This window comes from Carassius auratus, chromosome 29, assembly GCF_003368295.1.
Source record: "Carassius auratus strain Wakin chromosome 29, ASM336829v1, whole genome shotgun sequence".
NCBI lineage: Eukaryota > Metazoa > Chordata > Actinopteri > Cypriniformes > Cyprinidae > Carassius > Carassius auratus.
This window is the reverse complement of record NC_039271.1, coordinates 18,844,743-18,872,638: the sequence shown is the minus strand read 5'-3', so window position 1 is coordinate 18,872,638 and position 27,896 is coordinate 18,844,743. Positions and strand designations below refer to the sequence as shown.

The 27,896-nt window shown below is 38.3% G+C and overlaps 2 protein-coding genes and 1 long non-coding RNA gene across 3 annotated transcripts in view; 2 read left to right on the top strand and 1 right to left on the bottom strand.

Moving 5' to 3' along the window:
- Window positions 1–27,896, bottom strand: part of LOC113048276 (protein Wnt-5b-like) — a 71,717-nt gene that overhangs the window by 19,315 nt on the left and 24,506 nt on the right. The window lies entirely within an intron of this gene.
- On the top strand, window positions 1,790–27,896 carry LOC113048277 (uncharacterized). Its single transcript, XR_003276434.1, has 2 exons — window positions 1,790–2,546; window positions 27,586–27,896. It is a non-coding gene; the product is annotated as an uncharacterized LOC113048277 (long non-coding RNA).
- fbxl14b (F-box and leucine-rich repeat protein 14b) lies at window positions 8,376–11,330 on the top strand. The gene has a single exon (XM_026209990.1). It carries the CDS (start codon window positions 8,864–8,866, stop codon window positions 10,064–10,066), a length of 1,203 nt encoding a protein of 400 aa, XP_026065775.1. The 5' UTR covers window positions 8,376–8,863; the 3' UTR covers window positions 10,067–11,330.

The window sequence follows — 27,896 nt, the reverse complement described above, 5'->3', positions numbered from 1 at the left end:
TATATATTTAATGTATATGATCTGTGTGCAAACATGCAGGCCCATCCATCTCACAAAAAAAGGAAGTGATCTTTTATTATTATTATGTTTTCTAATTTACAGTGAATATTTGTATTTAGTTATTGCAATTAAAAATGTGAAATCTAACCAGAGTAAGGTGTTGGGGGGTGCTTGACAGGTGCCAAACACTAGAAAGGGGTGCATGCTGAAAAAAGTTTGGGAACCACTGCATTAGAATATAAAATTCTAATTCAGACTAGATGCACACTGAATACAGTGACCAAATGTGGTCTTTGCATCTAAAGCAAAGTCTAATTAGTTTTTACTTAAACCGCTTATGACCTTTTCCTAAAACATTCTCACAGGCTTAGCATGTCTTATTAAGCACAATTAATAAACCTGCGTAAACAAAAATACTCACTGATGATATACATCTACTTCCATCTTTGAACAAAACAGCAAGATTACACTAGAGGTTTTACCATATTCAGTATTACTAAAAAACATGTTACATCCCATATATAATCATAAGATTGCTTGTGAGAGATATGTGATTCAGGACGTGATTACAAGTTTCTGCATCTACAGTCCTGCTGACTCATTACTGTGCTTTTGAGCAATGCACTTAACCCTAGGATCCAGCAGTCACAATTAGAGTACTGTTAAATGCATTGGGTGAAAAGGCATTGATTAAATGTTAAAAAGCTTGCCAACTAAAAGACTAGATCCTGTTTTTTGGGGTCAGACAAGTCAATGGATGGGCTCTGCTCATCAGACCCTGGATAAATCTGTCTCGAGTCTGAGATCACAAGCCAGTTTCGTATATGATGATGCTTTCTTCATCTCCTTTTCTTTCACTCTATGTCTCTCACTCTTATCTGAGTAGAGTTTATGGAGGTGCTCATTCTCTCCCCAGGCAGCCTAGAGGCCACCACCAGCCTTGGCACAGTGCCCACTTCAGTCCTGGCACACCGACAGGCTGCTGGCTGCCCATCAGACCTCCTGTGCTGCACTGGAGAGTCCGATCCATTCCCAACCACCTCCTCCTCTTCTCCCTTTCCCCAGCCACCGTTACCCACAAGAAAATGTTTTATTGCACATCAAAGATGGCAGACAATCTAGGGTTAATTTAGGGAACTACAGAAAAAAAGTGTTTCTCCTAATAGTGTTATGAAGTGCAAACATGACTATCGAAATTGTGCTTCGATATTAATACATTTGTTAATCCTAAAAATACTCAAATTATCCCTGCAGTGATTTTATTAGCAAGTTCAAGGAAGGGGTTTCAACAATATGTTGTTTTTGTGAAGGGGAATCAGAGTCAATTTTACATGTATTTTTCAAATGCGGTTATACTAAATTATTTTGGTCTCAAGTTTCCTTAATTATTTTTGATGTCCTTCATAAGATTATTTAAATAAATGATACAATGGTTTTGTTTTTAGTTTGTGAAACTGGTTTAATGAACAATGACATTAGATTCTTACCATATTTGGGAAATATCATAAACATAAATGAAAATAAATGTCAGCTTTTCCAAATGATAGGCTATTTTGCATTTTACTTTTTACAATTCTTTATATAAAGAACAATTGTAAAGCTGTTTAGACATTTTTTCAACAGTTTGTTGAAAAAGATAACTGTTATAATAGTAATTCAAATGATTTAATTTGCAAAATGTAGATAAATATTTTCTTATATGGTTTTATTTATTTATTTTCTTACTCTTTTTTTATTTTTATTTTTTATGAATTTAAATGACTAAATACAAGAAAAATCTAGGGTGATGTTATCTTTTCATGGACATGCCCTGCCTGGGATTTCTGAATTGCCTAAAATGTCCTGGTTTTGGCATTGTTTATTATTGACTCTCCACAGTTCTCATATACTACATGTATGCATATTTGCAATGGTTTGGCCAATCTCTGTAGATCCCGCCTTCTCACACACTACCATTGGTTGATTATGCACATGTCTACTTGCTTTTTCAAACTACTTTTCAGTCATTACCATCAGCATGTATGCAAACAATAGGAAAACAAAGTAAATAGGTGGACATTTTATGTAATCCCATGCAGGAAAAAAAAGAGGACTCAAGGACAGCCTATCAAACTTACTCCAAAAATGCATTTTTTGTGAACAGAAAGCTGGAGGTACAGAAATGCTCTGCAGCACTGCCTATACATGAGCACACATGCCAAGGGAGAGGAAAGAGGACAAGTCCTCAAACGTGACCACACATACAAACTCGCTGGCTTGAAGCAGGCAGCTGGAGGGTGGAGAGGTTGAAGTCTCCACAGTCTCGGCCTGATTAAAACTCCCAGCACTGCCTCTCACTCCCCGTGGATTGATTAACCTGACCTGTATCGGATCAACCTCTCGGGACACAAGCGCAGCACACTTTCCTGAAGTGGATGAGAGGAACAGCAATGGGGTGGGAGGAGGCAAGAGAGGTGGAAAGGAGAGACTAAAAACGGGAGATCGGCAAAAGTGGACCGTGCCGGAAGAGAAGCAGAACAAGCCAGACCAGACTTGCAGGTCTGCAGGTTAGCATTCTAAACCCTGCTTTCAAGTTCTGTGTTTCTGGACCCTAATGTTTAAAACTTCTCTTTCCTCTATCAAACACAATACACCTTCTTATGATGTTTAATTCAATTGCAAACAATGTATTTCTGTGAGAATTAATGAATTATTTAGTTTTTCGTTATTGTTATTATGAGGGCAGCACAGCTGCTCGGTGCGCTGTCAGCAGACGGCTGTCTCTGAGTCCCAGCACTGAGACAAACAGCTCCACTTTCTCCACAATCAACACTCCCTAAAAGAGATACTCTTTGACAGCTATGGTGAGATGAACCAAAAATAAACGGGAATAAACACACACATATATGCATTTTTTTTTTTTTTTAATTCTTCTTATTTAAATTTTTGTTTTGTTTTGTGTAATTAGTCTAGTCAGATTTCATTCAGGTCTATTCAGGTAAGTTATTAACATGAGCACTGTAAAAAAATAATAATGTCAGGGATTCTGGATTAACATCAGATTTGACTAGTTACCTTTTTGTTCTTGAGCTGTTCAGTACTAATATGGCTTGTCGTTTAGGATTATTCTAGTCTTTTTGGAGATTCTGCCGTATTTCCCTGTATTCCTTCCCCCCATGATCCATTCTTCTATTTTAACAAGATGCCCAGTGTCTGCTGATGAAAAACAGCCTTTCAGTGAGATGCTATCACCAAGCATACTTCACAGTAAATGTGATGCTTTTTGCTGTGTGGGCAGTGTTAGATTTGCACCATACATATTACTTCAGATTTTAGCTGAAAGGTTTCATCTTGGCCTTATCTAACAAGACAAACTTTTCCTGCATCACAACTGGGTCACAGTTCTGTTTTTGGCAAGGTCCAGACTTGCATTCACATGGTGCTTTTTGAGTAATAATTTTAATGACTCAGATTTCCTTGTTTGTGCAGAAATTTTGAGAAATGATTACTTCTTGATAATTAAACCAACAATAGGTCACTGGGGCTGTGGCATTACTTTGTACCCATTTTTTGAAATGCATTTGCTTTATTTGATTTTTTTTTTTGGAATGCTAATTAGTCTTGAGTTTCATGGCAGGTTCACAACCTGAATAATGATGCCTTAACTGTGGGGTTTTATCCAGAAAAGATGAAAATGACTTTAATGATTCAATGGTATAGGCTAATTGAATCATTGTATCTGTAACTACATTTGAACATAATATATTTACAGACATTTCATTTAGTATTTTTGTTCACATATTTTAATAAAACAATGCTACATTAAAAGTTTCAGCGATAATATCACAGAGTGAAAAAACTAAACAGAAATCCACCTGCTTCAACTCATACTGATTAAGTAATACTAAACAGATTAAAAAATTATATAAACTGATGTTAAAAAAGCGAGTTGAATCTCGTTTAACTTTAAAATAATTTGATAAGTTAGAGTAACTAAAAAAAAATGTTGCCATGATTTCTTCATCTTTTTTTCCAAAGTGAAAAAGATAGTTCCATACTTGCTTGAAGCCTTTATGTATCATGAATTCATAAAATTCATCAGTGTGATAATGAATTCATAATATTCACATTATAAAAGGTATTCATAATGTACACTGCAATGTATAATATATTTTCATAAATAATTGTAACCAAAGTTAAAATGCATTATAATGTTTGTAAAATCTGTCATGTGTTTGAATGCAATTTACTATCTAAAGATGTAAATATGAATAGATAAGTATCTTGTATTATCTTGCATTATAAAATACAATATAAATTGAATAAGGCTTAATAATGCAATAACTAAATAATGCATTATAAAAATATCAAAAATATTTATATAATGCAATATATTTAAAGACTTCAAGTGTTATATTGAATTTCACTGTAAAATAAATGAAAATAAAAGGGCTTATGTGTGATCTACAGTTCAGTCAAAATAACCTGGGTGGCTTATAGGCATAAATACTTCCACAAAGTACATTTTCACAGACTTCCCAAAGGCTGAAAACAGTCTTTGTTGATAAAACAGGCCTCTAATAGCTCATGACCTCAGTGCCGAAGCTTGCATTGACAGTAACCTCTCCTTGTGGATGCGGGACCTATGACATCTCCCACCACTGGGTCTAAGGGTTTTACACTCTTTGGGTGGCTGATGTGTGTATATTCTGGCCTTGAGTCACACAGTTGTTTGAAGAACACTTTTCTATGCGTTCCTAGTTCCTCCCTCTCTCCAGGCCTGGACATGCAGCAGACTAATTCAGTCATCTCTCTGTCTGTTGTGCTCTCTCTCTCTCTCTCTCTCTGTCTATCTGTTTTGTCTCCTGCAGGTCCCAGGTGTGCAATGTGACCATTGTGCAGCCAAACGACCGGTTATTGTTGGTCATGCTATGAGAGAGAGGCTGACTTTGGTGTTTTTTGTATGTGTGCATGTGTTTTGAACCCACTGCTTTCTGCCCTGTCAGTGTCGCTTCTCTTCAGCACATTAGCCCGGGCTGTTAGCTACGACTGCTTTGATGGTGAGCGCTACAGGGCTCCAATCTCTGTTTCAGGTTGTAATTACTCTCCAGAGGGGACTCACCTGGTTGTGGGCTCCAGGCATACAGAGAGAAATAGAGAGAGAAAGAAAAGAAAAGAAGGTGAAGCTATGAAAAAAACAGAAGATGAGAATGAAAAGGTGAGGGAAAGAGGGCGAAATAAAATACAGTGGGGCCAAGAGTCTGAGAAGAAGTAAAATATAATGAAAAACTTTATGTATGTCTCTGTGTATAAATATATATATTTTGCTAAATAAGACTGCATTAATTTGATAAAATATACTGCAAAACTTTTATATTGTAAAGCATTACTTCAATTTAAAGAACTGTTTCTCTAATATATACATATGTAATATATCCCTGTGATGGCAATGCTGAATTTCATATTAATTATTCAATTATTTTATATATTCTATTTATATATTTTTTTTAATTCATATATTTATATTATTATTTAACTATTATAATATAATATTTTATTCATATTGTATGCATTTTAAAATTATACAAGAACATAGAAGCAGGAAGTTGGACTTGTATATAAAACCAATAAATTTTTACATTACAATAATATATCATATATATATATATTTAGATAATATTTGATTTGTCATTGTTAGAATTTGTAGTTGAAAATGTATTATTATTAGAAATGCTAAAAAATTAGATTTTGCATTTTTACTAGCAGTCTTAGACTTTTGGACTGTATATATAAACCAATACAGTTTTATATCTATGAAAAATGCAAAGCATTTCTGTCAATAGAGGAAATAGAGGAAAAGTGCATGAATATGACACACACAGAGCAAAGAAATTAAATGTTATGGGAAAATAAAGGGATGTGCTCATTTTGTATCAGTAGCAGTATTACCATTGCAATGCATTATGCCGGCAGAGTATTACATCATCGCCTGTTCTGTACAAAGACACCGAGAGCATCAGCTTCCTGGTGTTTCCCCTGTAGTACCCCAATGGGGCTGCCGCTCCTAGGGAGATTCGACCTAATTTGAATAGAGTAACGTAGCTTCCCTTGCCATAGAAGAAACTCTTGTCTGATTTAATGAAAAGCCCATTCAGCTAGCTATATGTATGCGAGCGTTTGTGCAAGTTATATCCGCCAAAATCTCTCCTCAAACTGCCACCGCTTGCAAAACAAAAAAGGAGATTGGAGTCATACACTATTTCGTAAAGGAGCTGAGTGAGAGAGAGAGAGAAACTACAAAGTAGCCTAAAATCTATTCATGAGGTGTCAGCTTTCAACAGCATGTTGACACATGCCTACGTCTCCTAGGAAACGCTTGCCCCAAGCGCAGTTATCAGCGCAGTTCTGTGGCATGCAATTATCCAATTATCTCCCTCCCCTGAATCAGCACATCAAATCACACGACAGATCTTTTTTTTTCGTTTTCTTTTTTTGCAAGGTCCTACAACACCTTCTCATTTGCATGTAGCACTTGTCCTTCCAGTTCTCACTGTTTCTCAGCTTTATTTTCACTTTCCTTTGACCCAATGTTTGGTATCTCTTCCACTTTAGATCAGAATATCATTGCATGCTTTCAGTTTCACCATCTATTTTGCTTTCACATGGTGCAATTTAGCTAGAATGATCGTAAACTGTTAAAATAAATTGCACCGTCGCTCTGCAGCGAGTGCATGTTTTTTAATTGTTAGCTTTCACCTGCTTTCTAAATCAAACCTCCCTTTCCTTTTTCTCTTGTCCCCTCCTCTCTGTCTCTGCTTATTTCCAGGAGCAGCTTGAGTCCTGCTTCTGGCACTGCAGGCCTGCTTTGAGAGTCTCTGACTCACAGCAGTGCAGTTCTGGAGCAGCCCTCCTCTCTGGCAGTGAGGCCGGCTGGAGGAGCCAGGGAGAGGGGCCGCTGTCACAGACCTCTCGCCCCTTTACATGCTGGGCATCGGGGCTCAGCGCGCATTCAGAGCCCTTCAACTGTCCACCATACAAGCCTAGGACCTATCTGTCAGAGAGAGTGCATGAATTGAACCTGACATCAGCATGAAATGGCATACACAGTGTTTTTTTCTTCCAGTAACAGCACATATTTTAGAGTTAAAGATTATGTTTGGTGAGAACAAGATAAAATGGTTAAGTGGGCGATAAAAATAAGAGGGACCAGTAAGTGAGATTTGACTAAAGATTGAGACTTTTTTGTTGAAATAAAGTTATTTTATAAGTAAAACAATAAGAACATGGAATAGGACCAATTTTGATTTTGTGTGGACTTACAGGACTGTGAGCTACTCCAGAAATAATGCTGGATAGAGTGTTGTGCTTTTCACAATTATAATCTGAACTAGTGAGAACTGAAGGAGTGGGAAGAAAAAAAAGTGACATTTATTGAAGAGAGAGAGAACGACATGTGGTGAGGTAGAGAGAAGGTTCGAGACAGACGGAGTGGGGAGGGTTGGACTTGTGCTGTCAGTTGTGCTGTGCTGCATTCTCTATTGTAAACACAAACGTGTGTGTGCTGCTTTTCTTCCTTCTTTCTGCTACACTCCAGTACCTTCTGCAAATGCTCCCGTCATATCAGCTAACAATGCCAAAGAGCCCTCAGAGGGGGGCCTGAGGCCCAAAGACGGGGAAATATGCAAAAGGTGGAATAAAAACTACCTTACGTAAGACTGACAGGGCAAAAAGGGTAACTGTTGCTGCCAGTTTCACAGAGCTTAACATTGCGTGTCTTTTTGTTCGGGTTATAATGAGAAAGAAGTGAACAAAAGAGTGACTATATTATAATAGTTAAAAATCGTGACAGGAATATTTTTTTAATAGAAATTGCAATTACATTTATAACTAATGAAATCATACATTTTGAAACTATAGAATTTGTAATATTTAAAATGCCCACAATGAGCCCTTTCTATTGTTTGTTTTATACACATAAAAAACAGAAAATTATTATACTGAGAAAAATGGCAGGTTAACAAGTAACTTCACTCTAATAAATAAAACTGAAAAAACTACTGCAAAAAATACCAGCATCTGACACGGAAGCTTAAGGGTTAAGGGTAAAGTGAACTGAATTGTAAGAAGTTGGTTTCCAGGGGAACTATTCTTACAGTTCCAGCTGAGTTGGGTTAAACCACTTTGCTTTCAAAAAGGGGAGAGACACACACCCACAACACGAATTTCTTTCATAACAGTTTAGAGCAGAACAGAACAAGGACTAGGACAGTAACTAAAAATATGTGCTGTCCTGCTTTATAAGTTTCAGACTGTTCGTAAACAATTTGCGCGGTTTTAACAGATTTAAACATACGCGTCTCCCCCGCAGCCGCTCTGTGCTGGCGGCCCTGCCAAGTCAGTTTGAAAAGATCAGACAAAGGCAGCAGGAAGCCCCTCGGCTTGGCAATGAGTGCGAGCGGAGCACAAACGCGAAACGAAACCTCACTCTTTTATCTGATAGCGGACTGAATTTATTTTCTCCCGAGGTTTGTTGCAGTTTTAGACATCTTTTGAAAATGTACGACCGTCTGGATCCCCGGGTCGAGCGAAGACTATTATCAAAGCACCAAACGGGCAGCAGCGCTGCCTGACCGCCCGATCGCTGTTCTATCTGAATCGGATCAAGCGTCTTTTGAGGGGCATTTTTTGCATTTGAATCCTTCCCACACCACTGAAAGGATCACTCTGGACGGGGAGTTGTCGATTTACACAGTTAAATGTAAAAAGAAAAGCTTGGGAGCTTTCTAAAAGCCTTTTTTTCTCCTGAGGGGACTGGACTACCAGCCGCGACGGTGACCGTTGGTGGGGGTTTGCCGCCGTTTGTTTTCTTGAGCGCGTGTGGAAGATGGAGACGCACATCTCGTGCCTCTTTCCGGAGATTTTAGCCATGATTTTCAGCTACTTGGACGTGAGGGACAAGGGCAGAGTTGCCCAAGTGTGCACGGCGTGGAGGGACGCGTCCTACCACAAGTCCGTGTGGAGGGGGGTGGAAGCCAAGCTGCATCTGAGGCGGGCGAACCCGTCCCTGTTCCCCAGCCTTCAGGCGAGAGGCATCAGGCGCGTACAGATCCTCAGCCTGAGGCGCAGCCTTAGCTACGTGATCCAGGGGATGCCCAACATCGAGAGCTTGAATCTGAGCGGCTGCTATAACTTAACGGATAACGGCCTGGGGCACGCGTTCGTGCAGGAGATCCCTTCCCTGAGGGTGCTCAATCTGAGCCTTTGTAAGCAGATCACGGATTCCAGTTTGGGCAGAATAGCACAGTATCTGAAAAACTTGGAGGTGCTGGAACTGGGAGGCTGCAGTAACATCACAAACACGGGCTTGTTGCTCATCGCGTGGGGTTTGCACAGACTCAAAAGTCTTAATCTGAGGAGCTGCCGGCATGTGTCGGATGTAGGCATCGGGCACTTAGCCGGCATGACCCGGAGCGCGGCGGAGGGCTGCCTCAGTCTGGAATACCTGACCTTGCAGGACTGCCAGAAGTTGACGGATTTGTCCCTTAAGCACATTTCGAAAGGCCTGACCAAGCTCAAAGTACTCAATCTAAGTTTCTGCGGGGGCATCTCGGATGCTGGCATGATCCACCTCTCTCACATGACGAGCCTGTGGAGCCTTAATCTGCGTTCGTGCGACAACATCAGCGACACGGGCATCATGCACCTCGCCATGGGCACGTTGAGACTCTCTGGACTCGACGTGTCGTTTTGCGACAAGATAGGCGACCAGAGCCTGGCTTATATCGCGCAGGGCCTGTACCAGCTCAAGTCGCTGTCGCTGTGCTCGTGCCACATCAGTGACGATGGCATCAACAGGATGGTGCGCCAAATGCACGAGCTGAGGACGCTGAACATCGGCCAGTGCGTGCGGATTACAGACAAAGGACTGGAGCTGATCGCAGACCACTTGACGCAACTGACCGGCATCGATCTGTATGGATGTACGAAAATCACTAAGAGGGGACTGGAGAGGATCACGCAGCTCCCCTGCCTTAAAGTTTTGAACCTGGGCCTTTGGCAGATGACTGAAAGTGAGAAAGTGAGGTGAAACTTGGGGGGTTTCTGAAAGGAGGGAGGGAGAGAATGAGGGCGGGAGGGGGATGGGTGAATTTCAATAGAGCAAAGTACATAAAAAGGCTTAAAATGCTGAATGTGAGACATGTGTCAGTTATTGCTATTAACACACAAAAAGTTTTTTTCCCCTTAACAAATCGCAATATTAAACCACCTCCACCACGAGTATCGCGATATTTTGGCTACCTCGTTAGATGTATTATATTGTTATTCTTAAGAAGAATGAGAATTTGTGCCTAGAAAAACAATCCCCTCCCCCTTTATCTCATATTTTGCTTAAGGAAAGCAAAAACACTGATTGAAAGGATGGATTCAGACTACCTTCCCCCCCCCCCCCCCCCTTCCTTCAGATAGCCAACAAAAGGTGTTTCAAAACACGTCTATGGGTAGTTGACATAAAATTACAAGCAGTTTAGCAAATGTCCTGTGATGAGACAGTTATCCTTACATTTTTAATTCTTCATTCTAATTACATAATTATTAAACAATGCTGTTTTGTTATTTTAAATTAATTGAGACTACATGCAATATCTGAAGTAACGTTAGTGTTTTAAAATGAGAAAGAAATAGTGACCAGTCACAAGACCCAAGTCACACATTTTCTTCCTCATACATTGTATACATGACAAGCCTAAAATCTTCAAAAGTTCATGGACATGATGCTATATTTGTCAACTACCCTTATGCAAAGACAGACAAAAATACTGGGTTTGAACTTAAGCTTTTATATTTCCAATCTCTTTTAGTTTCTGCTAAATTTTACAGGCCTGGATAGCCTTTAATTCCTGCTTTGAATAAGAGGTTATCTCTGCTGATGTATTTATGCTTATGTAAGCAGATATTAATTAATGGCTGTTATTCAGATCGTTGTACTTCAAATTGAAGTGAATTTTGTCCCTTAAAAAAGAAAACAAATCCCTGTTTGCAATTCAGTGACACCTTGTTTGCCTCTTCACAGGGCTGAAACAGGGCACATCATGTTATAAATACAATAATATTCAACTTTACATATAAAAGACATGGTCGAAACGAAGGTAACACACAAAAAGCATGTCAGGCCAGTATATATGTACCATGATGTATCGACCTGCAACATGTATTGAGTCCTGCTGAGAAGCTACTGTGTTCTAATGTACTGTAAATGTATTTGTAAAAAGAATCCCAAATTAAAATGTTTTATATTCTTACAGTAAAAACATTAAAGTTGATATTTATATAAATAAAAGAGCCACTCTGAATTTTGTTATGAGGGAAGATTTTTGTGGGTTGTGATTTTTGCTATAATTCATGCATTCAGTTTGGTTTTGAGTCCTTTTGATGCTAAATGTCATAATGTTCAGTCAGTATCACAGACAGTGTTATAAATGGGTTAGGAGTTTATTTGGTCGATTTCCAATGTAGTGGATTTGAGAAATTTGTGTTTTAGAGGATGATGGAAGTTATGTTTGTGTGCTAGGTGCATGCATGTTTGTTACATTATTTATGAAGTGCAACAAAATGGATGCTTCCTTTAATTGTGCTATTTAAAGTGTTAAAACTAACACTTAATGCCCCCTTTTACAATTTAAGTCATCCAATCCTATAATAGACATACTGTTAAAGCATCTGATATCAATTTAGTGACTATTAACAGTGGATATATTTCACCCACCAAAATATTATAAATCCTGTTCTCAACAGTTGCCATTGTTTCCCCAAGTTGAGAAGCCAGGTTTCATTTTTTATTCTCCTTGTTCAATCACGCATACCAGATCTGAGAGACTGGGTTTGTCCCATGGGAGTCTCCCCCCAAGAAAAAAAAAAAAAAAAACCAGCCCACCCTCTTTCCTCAAACAGACACTTTTAAACATTCCTCACCATCATTCAAAGCATTTAAGCTTTAGTCTTTGCTCCCCTTCACCGTCCAGAGGGGTGGAGGATTTAAACGGGGCTCTGAGCGCTTGAGAGAGAGAGAGAGAGAATTTAAGCCCTTCTGAAGGTTACCGCCACCTCTTTTTACTAACTTTGCTGAGTTCATAGATTTTATTTTTTCCCCTGGAGTTACAGTTTTTGTTGCATTTTTACAACTGGAGATGTTTGTCAGATGTTCGGATATGTTGCTCACATAGATCTTCTTTAAAGATAGAAAAAACACACTATTTTATGATTTTGCTGAACCGAGCAAGCAGAGCAGAAAAACAAAGAAACGATTACACCAGTGAGCAATCTCACATCACCTTTTAAAAAATAAAAATACAGCTCGGATTACTGCTGGGAATTTTCACAAAGCAGTCAGAGCATTAGCAGCGACCTGTATAGCTCTCCCATGCAGCAACTGTGGTTGAAGGTGTCTGTGGGTTACAGCCAGAAGCTCTGAAGTTTCAGAACGTTCCAGAAAGGTGGGGTTGGAGGTTATTTTGCTTCTGTCTGAAGTTCCAGGCATTTTTAGTAGGCCCAAAATGTGATGTGATTTGCCCAGACAGCCTAAGTCAAGCACAGGTCAAAACAAAATCTATTCATCTGATAAAAGTCACTTAATGTTTGATTTAAAAATCACAGCGAAAGTCTGATTGTTTGCAGTTAGGGTTAGAGGAAAGGTGGCTGAAAGCCGTGCCTGCCACATCGCTGGAAAATGGACAGGAATTTGTGAGTCAATGTATGACTTTGCTCTGTAAAAAAAAAAGTATGCGGTGCAAGAACACTGTCTGACTTGAGACTGCCACAGTCTAGCAAACATGGCACATGAGAGATGCTTTAGGTAAGTGGCGCTGTGTGTAGCACTGGTGTTTATTCATTCAGAACAACTGGAAAAGGCCAAATGCAAAGTTCATGTCAGCGAAAAAAACAATCTTGCTTCATTCTGCACAGGATCAAATACTTCAGATTGAAGCTTCTCTCTGAATTAAGCAACAGAAAATGTTTTCACTTAAGGACAAATAATTTAAAAGAAAGTTCCAGGTTCAGTACAAGTTTAGCTCAACCAGCAGTTCTTGGCATCATGTTTATAACCACAAAAATTATATCAACTTGTTCTTTTCTTTCTTTCTTTCTAAAGCAAACACGTAAAATGGCAGTTTGTTTAAAGGATTGCACATTTTTTATATTTGGAGATTTAAGCACTTACGTTTAAAATCTGTAAATTGTGCTGTAAAGCATGTTAAATTTTTTTTACAGGCATTTTATGGTTTATTGCTTTGTAATTGCAATGAAGTTATAAAACTGTGGATATAAGCTTACATAAAAAATGCTAAAATGTATTATTATTGAGTACCCCCCCCCCCAAAATGAACACAATATACTTTATTAAAATTAAGGAATTTTCTGTATTTATTTTATTTTTTCACAGGTGTTATACCTGTATTTTAAAATTTGCACTTATGTTTTACATTGAATGGAAATGTCCAGAAAATTAAAAGATAATGTCCTGGCAGACAATTACTTGTACATTTTTATTTTCTTTCTTTTTATTTTATAGTGTACTGAAACACTATTTTTGGATTGGCCCCATTCACTTCCACTGTAAGTGCCTCGTTGTAACCAATCTGTTTTAAGAAGATCATTAAGCCATAAATACTAATTTGAGCTTAATATGTACTGAACTCACAATACTTATTGGAGTTGACATTTTTAAACAGGATTTTATAAAGCACTGTAGGGTCACGTGCTGGTGGTTAAATAAATTCTGTGGTTTTCGAGTCAGCAAATTCAGATTTCTGACTCAGTTTGTGACTCATGGTGCACTGAGAGATTTGGGTTTGAAAAGAGTGGAATTAACTCTGTGGTGTAAAGGCGTATGATGGCTAACGGTCTCACATGGCTGTCAGGTTTTAGTCATACCTCTCATTAGAACTAATCCACAGTGGTCTTTTCACACTGCGGACTTGATGACTGCCATATGGCATTTTTACAAGCACACAACTGGTTTACAGCACAAACTGTACGTCAAATGCTTTTTTTTATAAGCAGCCAGATGAAAAGGTGGGTAAAAGCATTTGTGTGTGCGTGAGTATTGTCTAGGTCTGCTCTGGTTTGTTGCTGCCAGCTCTCCTCCAGTGAGGTTGTGACAGAGTTTGACTGGTGTCACGTGACCTTGCTGGAAGTGTGAATACAGAGGGTCTGGAGCCATGAGACCCAATCTGTCGCCGTCACCCCACCCTTCACACACATGCAGAGCCAGAAACAAATTAGCAAAAATGACCCTTATAGTTTAGGCACAGACGCTGTCTAAATTCTAGGCAAAATTTAGGAAAATTAACTGTGTTATCTCTTGTAAGGGAGTGTTTGGCAGCTCTATCCTCTCTCTCTCTCACACACACAAACTCAGTATCTTAGACTCTATTTTTCTCTTTTCTCTCTCTCTCTAAAAAAAAAAAAAGAAAAAAATAGGACTCAGGCATGTTTTGTGCCAGTTTTCCTCTTTGTTCTGATTGTATTAGGTGACGGGTCCACAAGTTCTGGATTGTATCTGCTTTCATATGCAGTGAAACGCAGCTCTCCAGCAGCACTCTGGAGGCAGGAGGTCTGTGCATGAACGAAACTTGAGCGCGAGACTGAAAACCACACCACACAACAAAAAATGATATGGGGGAAAAAGACAACCATTGATTGGAAGCTTTGTTGCTTATAAACCGCCCATTTTAGCGTTAATCCTTGACCTCAAACTGTCAGGCGCACCTTTTACAGTCAAGAATAAAAATTCTGACTGAACCGCTTCTATAAAATGTAAAAAAAAATACATTCAAATAATTTTTAATTAAGCAACGTTTATACATTAAAAAAATGCATTTAGCTAAAACGGGAAGAGATGCTTGGGAAACAGGAAGGTAACAGGGAAGAAATGCTTGTGAACATACAAAATAGTGTAAGAAAGGGGTTTCTTTCGTAGCCTCCATGTTTTTCTGTGGCTTGGCATTATAATTTAAAAGGTAAGCTGATAGATGGTACATGTGTGTGTGTCCGGGCTTCAGGCCGACTGCACAGGAGGAGATTTGTTGTTACTGGTGAGTGTGGGTGGTAGAGAGGGCGGAAGTGTTGTGTGTGGTGCTCCGAATCCACTCAAAAAGGGAAGCAATGAAAAGTGAGAGAGAGAGAGAGAAAGAGGGAGTGAGTGCTAAAAGGAAGAACGCTGATGAGAGATGGATGACGAAGGGACGCACACTACTGTAGCTAAAACCTCTTCACAGAAATACAGCAGCCTCTGGTCATCACATCTGTCGAGACCCCACACAGCCAACTGAGATGCTCCCCTCAGGAGGATATATTTTTAAAACCGCCATGGCATTTCGAATTATCTAAGAGGTTCATACATAATGTTTTGGTTAGGTAGACACTTTTTCAAGCACTTCATATACAAAAAGCACTGTAGGTCCAATGGGTTTATAAATCCAGAGGAATTTGTAGCTTGCCAGATGTTTTTTTTTTCAGAGTGAAGTTAGATCAGATTTATTGGTTGAAATGGAATAAAGATGTATCCTGAGCAAGGTATTAAAAAAACTTTGTGTTGCCAATAAAAGCAGAAAATCTGGATTAGATACAGTAAATCTAGTATATCCAAAATGGCACCACAGCCATTACAAGAAAACTGACTTTATTGCCATACCGCAGTTTGATGGCATGTATTATCTGAATGACAGAAACAAACGGCATATGGCATATAAAATAATAAGTGGCGTCTTTATATTAATGATAAAAATATCAAAGGATCTCTCATTCCAAAAATGAAAATTCTGTCATGATCCCTTTGCTCTGCATACTTCAAAAATACACCATAAATGTAGTCCAAACAACTACTTCTAAAGTCATACGATCAGAATGTAACTGAAAATTCAACACGAGGGGTAGTAAATGACGAAATTGTCGTTTTTGTGTCAACTACTTCTTTCAAAATGACGATGCTCAAACTCCATGTCTGTTATGATGCCAGACTTTGTAGAATATTCTGCTTTTGAAAGAACAGAATATTCTGGAAGAGTGAAAATAGCCACATGTTCAAAGCTCAAACACGTTGAGCAGCAATAGAACTGTGCTTCGTTTTTCTCCCTCTCTATCTCTGGGGCCTTGGTATTGCGTGGCTCAGTCAGAGATGTAGAAAAGGCAGTGTTACACAACAGGAAGTGAAGCATGTCTCGGGTGCTTTAAAGACAAATAGACCGGTTTGATCAAGTTTAGTGCCGGGCTCTCTTGAGCCCACCTCTCAATACACCGGCTCAAGTGCTCAAATACAGGAGAACGCAGGGGGAGAAGGAACAATTATACCTTCATACTGCCTGATTTAGTTTTTTCCTCATTTTAATGCCAGAAGAAAATAGCTGCTTCTTGAACATATTGAAAATAAGCTACAGTCTGAATTAATGGAATGCTTCTATCTCATTATTGCTAGAACCAAACAGAAAAACAGCAGTAAGACAGTTACTAAAATGGACAGCAGACTTCTAATGGTGGTAGAAGTATAACTAAAAACAGGATGCAATATAGATGAGTGAACCATATTAAGATCCTGCTTTGGCAGTTAGCTGCTTATTAACGCACCCGCATCCCCAGGCTATACATGCACCAGGCCCACTAGCTTAAAGAGTAAGTTTAAACTGTAGCGTCAGCAAAAAGGCAGCTACCATTGTTTCGGCTTTTCAAAAGAACATATAAAGTGGACTGCTGAGAGGAAGTGGCTGGAGTTGCTAAAGGTGGGTATGCACAGAAAATACAAATACAGTGTTTTAAATGGTCTTGCTCTTAAAGGGACAGTTTACCCCAAATATAATTTTTTTTGGTGCACTATTACTTTAAGAGCTGACTACTAGAACACAGCTGAAGACTCAAGACAAGACACTCACTGTATGAAGTCCTGTATAATGACAAAGCAAAATTACCAGGCGGCACAGAGCCCATTTTTCATCTCATTTCCTCTCTTTCTCGGTCCTTCCTTTCCCAGGGGAAGCCTTCTCACTCTCTCATGGAAAAACGTCCATCACGTTTCTTTCAGCCCACTGTAAATGTCATGCTCTCTCTCTCTGTCTCTCTCTTTCAGATTTAGAGGCTCTGAGTGTGACATGGAGAGGCTCAGCTTGTGTCTGCCTCAAGGCAGTGGTCCGGCTCAGCCAGAGAAATTTATAAACTGTCTGACGTTATCACCATGCGGTGTGCAGAGCATTCGCCCCCCCCCTTCTCTCTCTCCTTGTTCTGTATCTACTCTCTATCTTACCAGATCTGTTTTACATTTCTGAAATCTCTAAAATTATTCTTCATGTTTCTTGCACTCTCCATGCATTTTTCAATATTTTAAGGGGTAGTTAATTTACTCACCCCATTTTTTTCTGTGGGAATCAAAAGAGGATGTTTAGAAGACTGCATGTAAAAGAAAACAATGACAGCAAATGGGCAAGGGTGCTGTCAAGCAAAAAACTTTCACAAGCAATACCATAAAAGAACAATTTTGGAGCAGCAGTGGCTCAGTGGTGCATGTAGATTGTCTACAAACCGGAAGGTTGGTGGCTCAATCCCCGGCTCCACCTGACCAAGTGTCGAGGTGTCCTTGAGCAAGACACCTAACCCCAGCTGCTCCCCATGAGATGGATGGAGCCTTGCATGGCTACACCACCGCCATCGTTGTATGAATGAATGAGTGAGTGAATGGGTGAATGTGAGGCAACTTGTAAAGCGCTTCGGATGGCCATGGGTCCACTGAAATCGCTATATAAATGCAGTCCATTTACCATAAAAATGCCAATAAAGAACCTATTATGGTTAAAGAGCACATCTTCTTCATACAACAGCTTTTCTTTGAGGCAAAGACTAAAATCAATACATTACTGAAGCAGATATTAATATTCTCTATGATTGTCAAACATGTAAATTCTGACATTTTTTGGAAAATAAATTATTTTTTGTATTTCAGAAAGGTTTGGAACAACATGAGGGTGAATACATAATATTTTTGAATTTACTGTCTCTTCATGCATTCTCTATTCTTTTCTCACACACACAGCTTTCATGAAACACATATGCCTGCAAATATCTGCTCATAAAACCCACATATCTGCCATGCTAACGTCCTGTTTGCAAGGCATCGGCTACTTTTTCCATCTGTTCCTCCCCCTTCCTGTTTCCCTCTTTCTCTTTCTCTCTCATCACTGAGGCAGGATGCTGGGAAACTGTGGATAGTGTTTTACTTTTGAGCTGCCACTTCTCTCACTCTCTTTTTTTTGCTTTGCCACTCAACACGACATGTCCTGTCACATGGTTCATTCACTCCGACAGACACAGGGCCCTCTCTCTCCTCCACATTTCAATCTCCCTCTCATTTCAGCCCAGGGTTTATTCTGAGGCAGGAATTGGAAACTCAGTCTTGTGCTGATGTTTATCAGCCCATTCCAGGCCCTGCATTGCATTTCTATCTGAGAGTGTATCAGAGTCCCTGATTTTAGATAGATATGATTAATGTCGTTACATACTCCATGGCATCACGTGGGAAGGCGAGAGGGGGAATATATACACAGCCAATGATTTTCTGGATAATCTTCTTGTTTTGCTCCACTAGAGATCTCCATGTCAGAGTGGCTGAATAGAAAACAACACAAGTTTGCAAAAATGCAGAGTCATATTTAGAAATGTATATGTGCATCTTGATGGATGGAGCCTGAGATGAAGCCAGAGAGGAACTCTGGAGCAAAAAAGGAGGGAGAAAAGATGCTCTAGAGCAACCTTATTAGGGAACTAATGTTAATACATTTCAGCAACATCCAACCATTCATGTTACTACTGTGATGACACAAGACTTCAGTTAAACCCAGCATAAGCGGGGAATTCACCGGTGAGCTGCTCTGAAGCAAAATACTTCAACATCTGACCATTTAAAAAAATGTAACATGAAATAAAAAAGGACTTTCTTAATAAATGTGCACAATTCGATATAAAGAAAATCATTGTTTTTAAATCTTAATCAAAGCTTTTTTCTGCCTTTTTTGCCATCAAGTTCCACCTTACATTTGATTTCACGTCCTATAACGCTCAGAAATATGCAGTTATTTTTGTTGTAATAACTAATTATTGTATTTAATATTTTGAATTAGCGATTAATATATATTTTCAGTTTCATTTTAGTTGAACCTTTTGTAATTAATTTTTTTTTGGTAATGTTAATTTTTTTACATTATAAATTTTACAATCAATTACAAGGAAATGTCAAATAACACACTGAATTAAACATACAGTTATGAAGTATAGAAATCTAAGATAATATTTTCTTGTTAAATGTACTCCAGTAATCTTCTACAGTGTACTTAATATAAGCTTATTTTATTTTATTTAGTTGCCAGTGATTCTAAATTTTTGTTTATTACAATTAATTTAAATTCAAGTATAGTTACCTTTAAGCTTATTAAATGAAAATGCTTTTGAATAGTTTTAGTTTTAGATAACAATTACGACAATGGAAATATGTCATATCATGACAATAAAATGGGGTATGAGTGCAATTTCATGTATGAATTTACAAAACACAAAGAGTTTCTCCATAAATGTAACGTGTAACAGTCTCTCCTGCTGTCCTGTTCTTCTTCTTTTCTTCATCTCTGACTCTCTAAAATGGATTTGTCCCTCAGGATTAAAGCTGACATGATTGCAGATTTTGTTGCAGATGTGTTTTGTTTATGAGCGTTAAGTGATTCTGAAAAAGGCCTTGCCACTTCACTGCGCCCCATTTCAGACTCTTGCAATATTCTGCCTGCTGATGTGCTTTAGAGTCTTTTGGAGACAGACAGGGACTTTCAGACAGAGCAGAATTTTTAATAAGTGGAAATCTACTGCACCAGGAAGAGGAAAAATATGTATATTCACGGGTTGAGAAAAAAATAATATGGGATGAACCGCTGCATGTTTGGCTTTAATTCAAAGCATACAGGCGGCAGAAGACCCCGTGCCCCCCCCCCCCCCAATCTTATCCATATTTAAAGGATAAGACCTGAGTGCAATAAGTGAAAGCAGCTTTGCATACGAGATCAGAGCCAATTAAACTGACAGTTTCTCATTCAAGGAGGCAAGGGGGGAGTCAAGTCAGGAATTTCTCCAAAGTTGCTTCAGACAAAAGAAAAAAAATGGCTCTCGTATCCTAATAGACGACCAGTCCAGAATACCAGAAGAGGGTTAGAAAAACAGAATGCAAGGACGGAGAACTAAGAAAAGGAGTTTCAACTAGTTTCAAGTCTGGTCTTTCCCAAACCTAGTGAACTGCACGACACACTAACTGATTTTAATATAGTATAGGCAACATCTTTTTATGCTTGTCAAATATTGGGAAAAATAAAGAATATATAAATAGCTTATATACAGCATTTTAATATTTAAATTAGTCATTAATGTTGTTCAGAATTGTTTTTTATTATTTTAATTTTCATCTGAAAGCTGAATAAATAAGCCTCCCATTGAGGTATGGTTTATTAGGATCGGACAATATTTGGAAGAGATACAACTATTTAAAAAATCTGGAATCTGAGGGTGCAAAAAAATCTAAATACTAAGAAAATCACCTTTTAAAGTTCTCCAAATGAATTCTTAGCAATGCATATTACTAATCAAAACTTAAGTTTTGATATATTTACGGTAGAAAATTTCCAAAATATCTTCATGGAACATGATCTTTCCTTGATATCCTAATGATTTTTGGCATAAAAGAAAAATCGACAGGGTCACATATACGTATCATGAATTCTAGGAAGGATATATATGAAGCCTTTCATGCCTTTTTTTTTGGGCAAGAAATATACTTGATTTGGAACAAGGCAAATGACTATGGATATTATTTCAGTTTTTAAAAAGTTCAGCACAAATTATTTAGCATCTTTTCCCATGGCCCTGTGTGAAAAAGCTATAATCCAATTTTGAATATTTTTATGATAACCATCAAACTAGAATAAAAATACAATCCTCATGATCCCCACAGTAGACATTTAAATTCTCTAACTTTGTATCACTAAAACGAAAGCGGCTAACCAAGAACAGCTCGTGACCAAAAAGGTCATTCTGAACAATAGCACATATTAAAAGAGACGCAACAGAAAGAAATATATTAAATAACAATCTTGTGATAGTGGAGGCATGCCAGCAGCCGAAGCAGAGGAGGAGGAGGCTCAGAGGAGAGGGAGAGATAGATGGAGAGAAAGAGCTCACAAGAAAGGCATAGAAAGAGAGTGAGAGTGAGCCAGGGGAAGAAGAATTGTGGAGGAAAGAGAACAAATTGATTGATACTGAGACAAGAGAACAAAGGACAAGAGTGAGAGCATTTTAGTCATTGATAAAAAATAAAAAAAAAACTATGAATGTCAGAAATGTGTGATCGCTAAAAGACAGAGAGAGAATAAGGAGAATGAAAAAAGAAAAAAAAACGCCTGATTGCTGGAGATGTACTCTTTTCTTTTGAGAGTTTGTACGAGTGTGGGTGTTTCTTCCATTACGAGTACATTTCTGTCATGGTTGCTATTTATTAAAACAGATTTCAACTTTTTCTTTTTGTTATATGAAGGTCAATGGCTTTTTTTTCCCCATGCATTTTTTGAATGATTGGTTTAACCTTTCCCTCAGACCCAGACTTTCAATCATTTTATGAGTAGATTGATTTGTTTGGATTTTTTTAATTTTGGCATTTTTTTTTCTACAAATATTTAATAAAAAATATGATCATCTAAAAAAAAAAGAGAAGTAATCATAAACCACTTCAATATTTATTAAAATGACAGCTTCTTTCTTTCCTGTAAGCTGTATCTTTTTGTCATATGAAGATCACATTCATGGAAACCTTTTAAAATGCCTACTTTTATTTATTTTTAGTATTGATTACAATGATTTAACCATTGCTTCAGACACAAACGTTCAATCTTAAATGATTAACATTTATTATATAATAAAAAAACATGATAATCTTAACCAAACAAAAAAAAAAAAAAAAAGAAAGAAAAGAAATAATAATACTTTTTAATTATTAGTATTTCATTTTTTTAAATGGTAATTTCTACAACAACCACATATTTTGCCCCCATCAAGGTAAGTATACTTGATCACGAAGAAGACAGTCAACTTTTTTTGTTCCAAAAATGGTCAAATGTTATTTTCACCACATTATATTATCAACACATCATTTGAGTTGTGCTGTAACAATGTACAAACGTTTCAGAAAAATGACAGAATTCTCTTATTATGCCCGACCAAATGTGCTTACAGTTGAAGTTGAATTGTTTTTGTGTGTGTGTGTGTGAGAGAGAGAGAGAGAGAGAGAGAGAATAAGAGGGAGGGGCAAGAGATTGAGAGTTTTGTGTGAGGTAGAGAGTGTGATGGAGCTTTCAGTTCTCTGAGTGTGTGTGTGTGTGTGTATGCTGGTCAATGCTCAGCAGTGTAGCAGCTCTCAGCCGCCCAGCAGGAAAAATCCCATCATTCTCTGCATACCGCACAAATTCCAGCTCGGCTTTCACCTCCTGGCCCCACTCCTCCACCCCTTCCCTCTCTCTCTCTCTCTCTCTCTCTGTGTCCCTCCCACCACCACCTCCTCTCGGCCTGCTCTTACAGATGAAGACTGGCCTGAACTCTCTCAATCACAGGTCCTCTTACATTTACATGACATTTTCATTTATGTATTTAGCAGATGCTTTAATCCAAAACGACTTACAGTGCATTCAGGCTATACATTTGGTTTTGTTTTTTTTACCAGTATGTGTGTTCCCTGGAAATTTATCCCATGACCGCAAGGCTCTACCACTGAGCTACAGGAACGACTCTTATCTTCTCTTAGCCTAATCTTTGACTGCAGACCCAATACTCAGCTCAAGATTTCACTAATGCCATAACAATATAACCACAATAGTAACCTGTGTGATGGCTGCCTTGCTTCATTTAAAAAATAAATCAATAAAATCTTAGTACAAACCAAAACTCCAGTTCCCAGAAGAACTCTATGAGCTTCAAACTGTGCTCAAAGTCTGTAAAGAAATAACCTATACTTTCCACATTAATTATATTAATCTCTACTGTATGCCAACAATCCTTTAAATTTTACCAAGAGAATTTAAGGTGAAAATGTACAGACATACTCGTTAACCCCAGAATTCTGTTATGATTTACTCACCCTTCATCAGAACGTTTTACTAAACAGCCTTATGCTGCACATTAAAAACATGCAAAGCAACAAATGAGCTTTTTACAGAAAATATTCAGATGTAATCCCTTTTTTAATCGTGAACTGTTTCATAAATAACTAATTTAATTTAAAAAAATCTCAGTAACTGTAAAGGATTACAGAGAAATGTATTTTGCAATTAAATTACGTACTCGCCAATACTGCTGGTTAAGAATGACATGTAGGTGAGTAAACTATTTTCTTTTTGGGTGGAATATCCCTTTAAGTTTCTTTTTCTCCTTCCTGGTGAATAATGATTTACTTTTCTACATGCTGGTTTTCACCTACTCAAAAAAGAAAAGGACTATCAATGTGAGAACATTCATTATGCATCACGGCTCATATACATCGCTCACCGCACATCATCATATCACCATAATCATACTCATAGTACAGTTCTTACATGATCCATGTGCTGATGACACATCATCAAGGATATTCACAGAGTCACTTTACACCATATTGAGACAGGAATTACACTATTCAAATCATTATCATACCCTTATTTTATGTCTTATTTTTGCATACAGTCTCATCCTGGGTGACTTGAAAAGCCCTGGTGCTTCAGCCTTGATAAAACTTGCATAAAAGCATGAAAGACTCTTTCATGTTTCTGACCGCATTACGCAGCTCTTTGGACCTGATGAAATACAGAAAATGTCAGTCTCGTCAAGTTCATTATGACCTGACTTTGAAAATAAGACTCTTGACTTTGGTTCGGATGGCGACTGCTGTACAGCCAGACAAAGAAAGTGTGTTTGTTTTTTTCTCTAATGGATATACAGAGGAATCCAAATTATTGTTTGTTCCATTATTTTTCATTAAAAATATTATTTAAGAGAATAAAAAAATAAAAAAATAAATCTAATACGTGGAAATGCTTCTATTTGAATTTATTAAAAGTAATATTTAAAAGCACAACAATTAAAAACAATAAAATAATTATTTTTTACATTTTACAAATTGAAAGTGCTTCTGTTTTTATTACATATTTAAATGCATAACATTTTAACAATTTGTTTAAAACTGAAAATGTTTATATTTAGATTTTTATTACTAATAATATTTAAAAGAATAATTAAAACAATGAACTATTTTTACTAATTTAAAGTGATTTTATTTTTAAAGCCATTCAAATAATTCATATTCAATCATTTAGAATTCATAATTTAATAGTTTACTTTTTTTTATTACAAATAATAATAAATAGTTTCTATTTGCTTTGCATATAAAAGATAAAAGTTAAATAATTACAAATAATATAAAATATTTTTCACATTTTTAATAATTATAATTTTTTTTTCTAGATTTAATTTTACCATTCATTTAGACTTTAAACTCCAGATAACGTGGTCTCAAGCTTAGGGACTCCATTGTATTTAAGCACATGAAATTTGTTGCAGTTTCTCCAGATAATACACACATAATGTCCTTATCTTCTTTTAAATCTATCTTTCTGCAGTGGATTGAGAGTGAATACTCTCTCAGAAGAGGAAGAGAGGGGAGCTGAGGGGAAAAGAGAGCTCTTGTTTTGCCTCTTTCTCTCTCAGGGCCTCCCAAGATGCCACTCAGGGAGAAGCTATTAATCATTGACAGGCCCCCGTGGCTGTGTGTGTGTGTGTGCGGGGCCGTATGGACTCAGCACAGGCAGGACATTGAGAGTAGATGTCTAAAGCCAGGCTGCATTAGCAGCATTCTCCACACCCACTGTAAAGCCCTCTCTAAGACCTGGGAGTCTGTCCCTACAGCAGGTGAAAAAACTCCCCACCGTCCCACAAAGAAAGCACAACGGTGGCATGCATACATACACACACACACACATTCGCAAACACACAGCTGAAAACTGATCTCCCACAGGATATGCTCACAGTCCTGGCTGCTGCCTTTCTCACAGACTGCCAACAATGTTAAACCCAGGAGAGAGTATGTGTGAGAGAAAAAAAGAGAAATGGAGAGACAGAATCATACACAGGGTGAAGGGGGAAAAAAACTAGAAGGGGAGAACGAGGGCAGGTAAAGGTCAAAAGAGAAAACAAGGGGGTGTCTTTGGGGACAAAAACAAGAAAAAACAATGGAAACAGAAGATGGAGAGAGTGTGTAAAAGAAAATGCAAGGAACAGACAGAGGTGGGCGGTTAGCATGAAAACCGGTCTTGGTGTAATGTAGCTTTAATCTGGTATTTCCTTTTCGCAGAGCGAGAGATATTTCTGGGGAAGGGTGGGAGAGTAACATACACTCGACGCTGTCTCCTGGCCTCAAGACCAGCTGCGAGGCTGCTCTGCCCTGGCTGCTCACTGGGCTTTAACAAGAGCACATCTAACCTGTGTTAGCAAACACACACACACACACACACACACACAGAGAAGAAAGGAGATATACAGTCACTCTATCTGACCCGCCACCCCATAAATACATAGTGACATAGTCCAGGTGGACCTAACACTCATAAACACATCCACTGTACAGCACTATAATGTAATCCAACAGACATTAGAGTAGAAACAAATAGCAAAACAAATGAGAATAAATTCATTGTCTGATCAGAATTTGGTGGCAAAATTAAAGTAATTACATAACGCTTATATAGGACTAGTTGATTATTAAAATAGTCTATAATGCATTTTTTTTTTTTTTTTTAACTGAGAAAGAAATTCTGCTGGAAAACAAACATCTGAAATGAGCATCTGTTCAAAATCATTTTCTAATGATAAGCTGCTAGTAAGAAGATTAATAATAAGCAGTAGTTTAAGTGTTTCATTTAAATTGGTGCATAATGCACAAAGTATTGCTACCTTAGAAGAATTGACTGGATCCCGTGCTTGAATACAGTGCTGAAGAGTACTGTATGCTTCTAACTTGACTACATTTTCCAGAAATAGTGTGACAGTAGTCACACTAGCTGTTTACAAGAAAAATATACTGATTCACTTAGATATTTTTATAGTATTCACGTTATGTTATGTTCAAGTACTGTTATGTTCATGTTCTAGTTTTTCAAGATGTCAAAGCTGAATTTTCAGCATCATTACCCAAGTCTTCAGTGTCACATGATCCTTCAGAAATCATTTTAATAATAATCATTCTAATATACTGATTTGCTGTTTACAAATTATTATTATTTTTTTTATCACTATCAGTGTTGAAAACAGTTACTGCTTTTCTGTGGAAACTGTGATGCATTTTTCTTTGATGAATAGAAACAACTTATTTGAAACAGAAATCTTTTATAACATTACAAATGTAATTTTAATGGATCCTTTACTAACAAAAGCATTAATTTAGGCATAAAACACCTTACTGACCCCAAACATTTAAAGAGTGTATAGCTAAGTACATTTTTAGAAATATTCCCAAACTCAGTTTAAACTGAGCTTGCTCACACAAGTGAACATGTGCATGTGTTTTTTTTTTCATTTTATTGTAAGCACAGCTGAAATCTGCGGAGGCGGAGCTTACATTCACAACACACAAGGGGCGGAGCTGTAACAAGGCCAGACACCACCCGTACTATAACTCCAGGTGAAGATATCAGAAAAGTGTGCCGGGTTAGAGATAAAACGACTATGTTCTTCATCCTTTGCATTTCTTTTTACACCTCTGCATCTTGTCAAAAATCCTCTCTATATCTCTCGCTGTCTTAGGCTCCAGGGCTTGCTGCACTGGTGCAGTGAAGCTGTCAGCTGTGCCTTACATCCTGTTTGAAACTGGGTGCTGCACCGTCTCAGGGGATTATCATAGTGGAACAACATAAAAGATGCTGGCTAATAAAACAGCGCAGAACAGAGAAAGACACAGTGAGAGAGGGAGAAACGGGGGGAGAAGCAAAAAGAAAAGGTTGTTCAATATGGATCGGATTGTCTTCCACCCTCCCCCTTTATCCGTCTCCATCGCTCTCCCTGGTCCATCACCTGCTGCGGTTGGTCCTGAGGCAGCAGGCAGGCAGGCGGGCAGCTGGCCAGAAAGGGAAAGGCACGGCTGGGCTGGTCTGCGCTGGGCCGGGCTGTGCTCAGACCATGTCCCTGGCCTTCTGAGGCAGGGAGCCGCTGGCTAGAGCTGCTTTCATCCTCCCAGCAGAATTAATCACCAAAGCCTTCAAGCTGCCAACCAGCAGAGGAGACTGTCAGCCAAGAGGGGTTCTGGCACCATCCCAGGCTTCTATCCCTGCAGGGGCCTTCTATCAGATCAAAGACTGCCACCATCATGTCCCCCCTCCCCACACACCTCTTTTTTGTTGATCTGGAAGAGGGGACGTAGATGATTCTGGAGATTTTATGGGGAAAGAAAGCTAGCTTGATGAGAACGTAGATATGTGTAATTAGATTCTGAATGTCTAATGAGGGATGTGCGGTTCCTTTCAGGGTTCGAGGAAGATGATGAGCACCTGGCTTGAAGCGAAAAATCACTTTATCCACTAGCACCTCAGCCAAGTCACATCCCCATGACAACCACGAGCCAATGAGATGGCTGCCACTTGGGTCACACAAGCCTCCCACAGCACTGGACAATACGTCCGAGAGGAAATGCTCTGGCTCTCATCTGAGAGATACACAGCTCTGTTCATCAGGTTTTAAAAAATGATCTGTGTGCCGTTGTGTCCACCAAATGCCATAGTTACTGGAGTTGATGCAACTATGAAACCACAGTAAAATAAAATGGCATTGCCTTTATG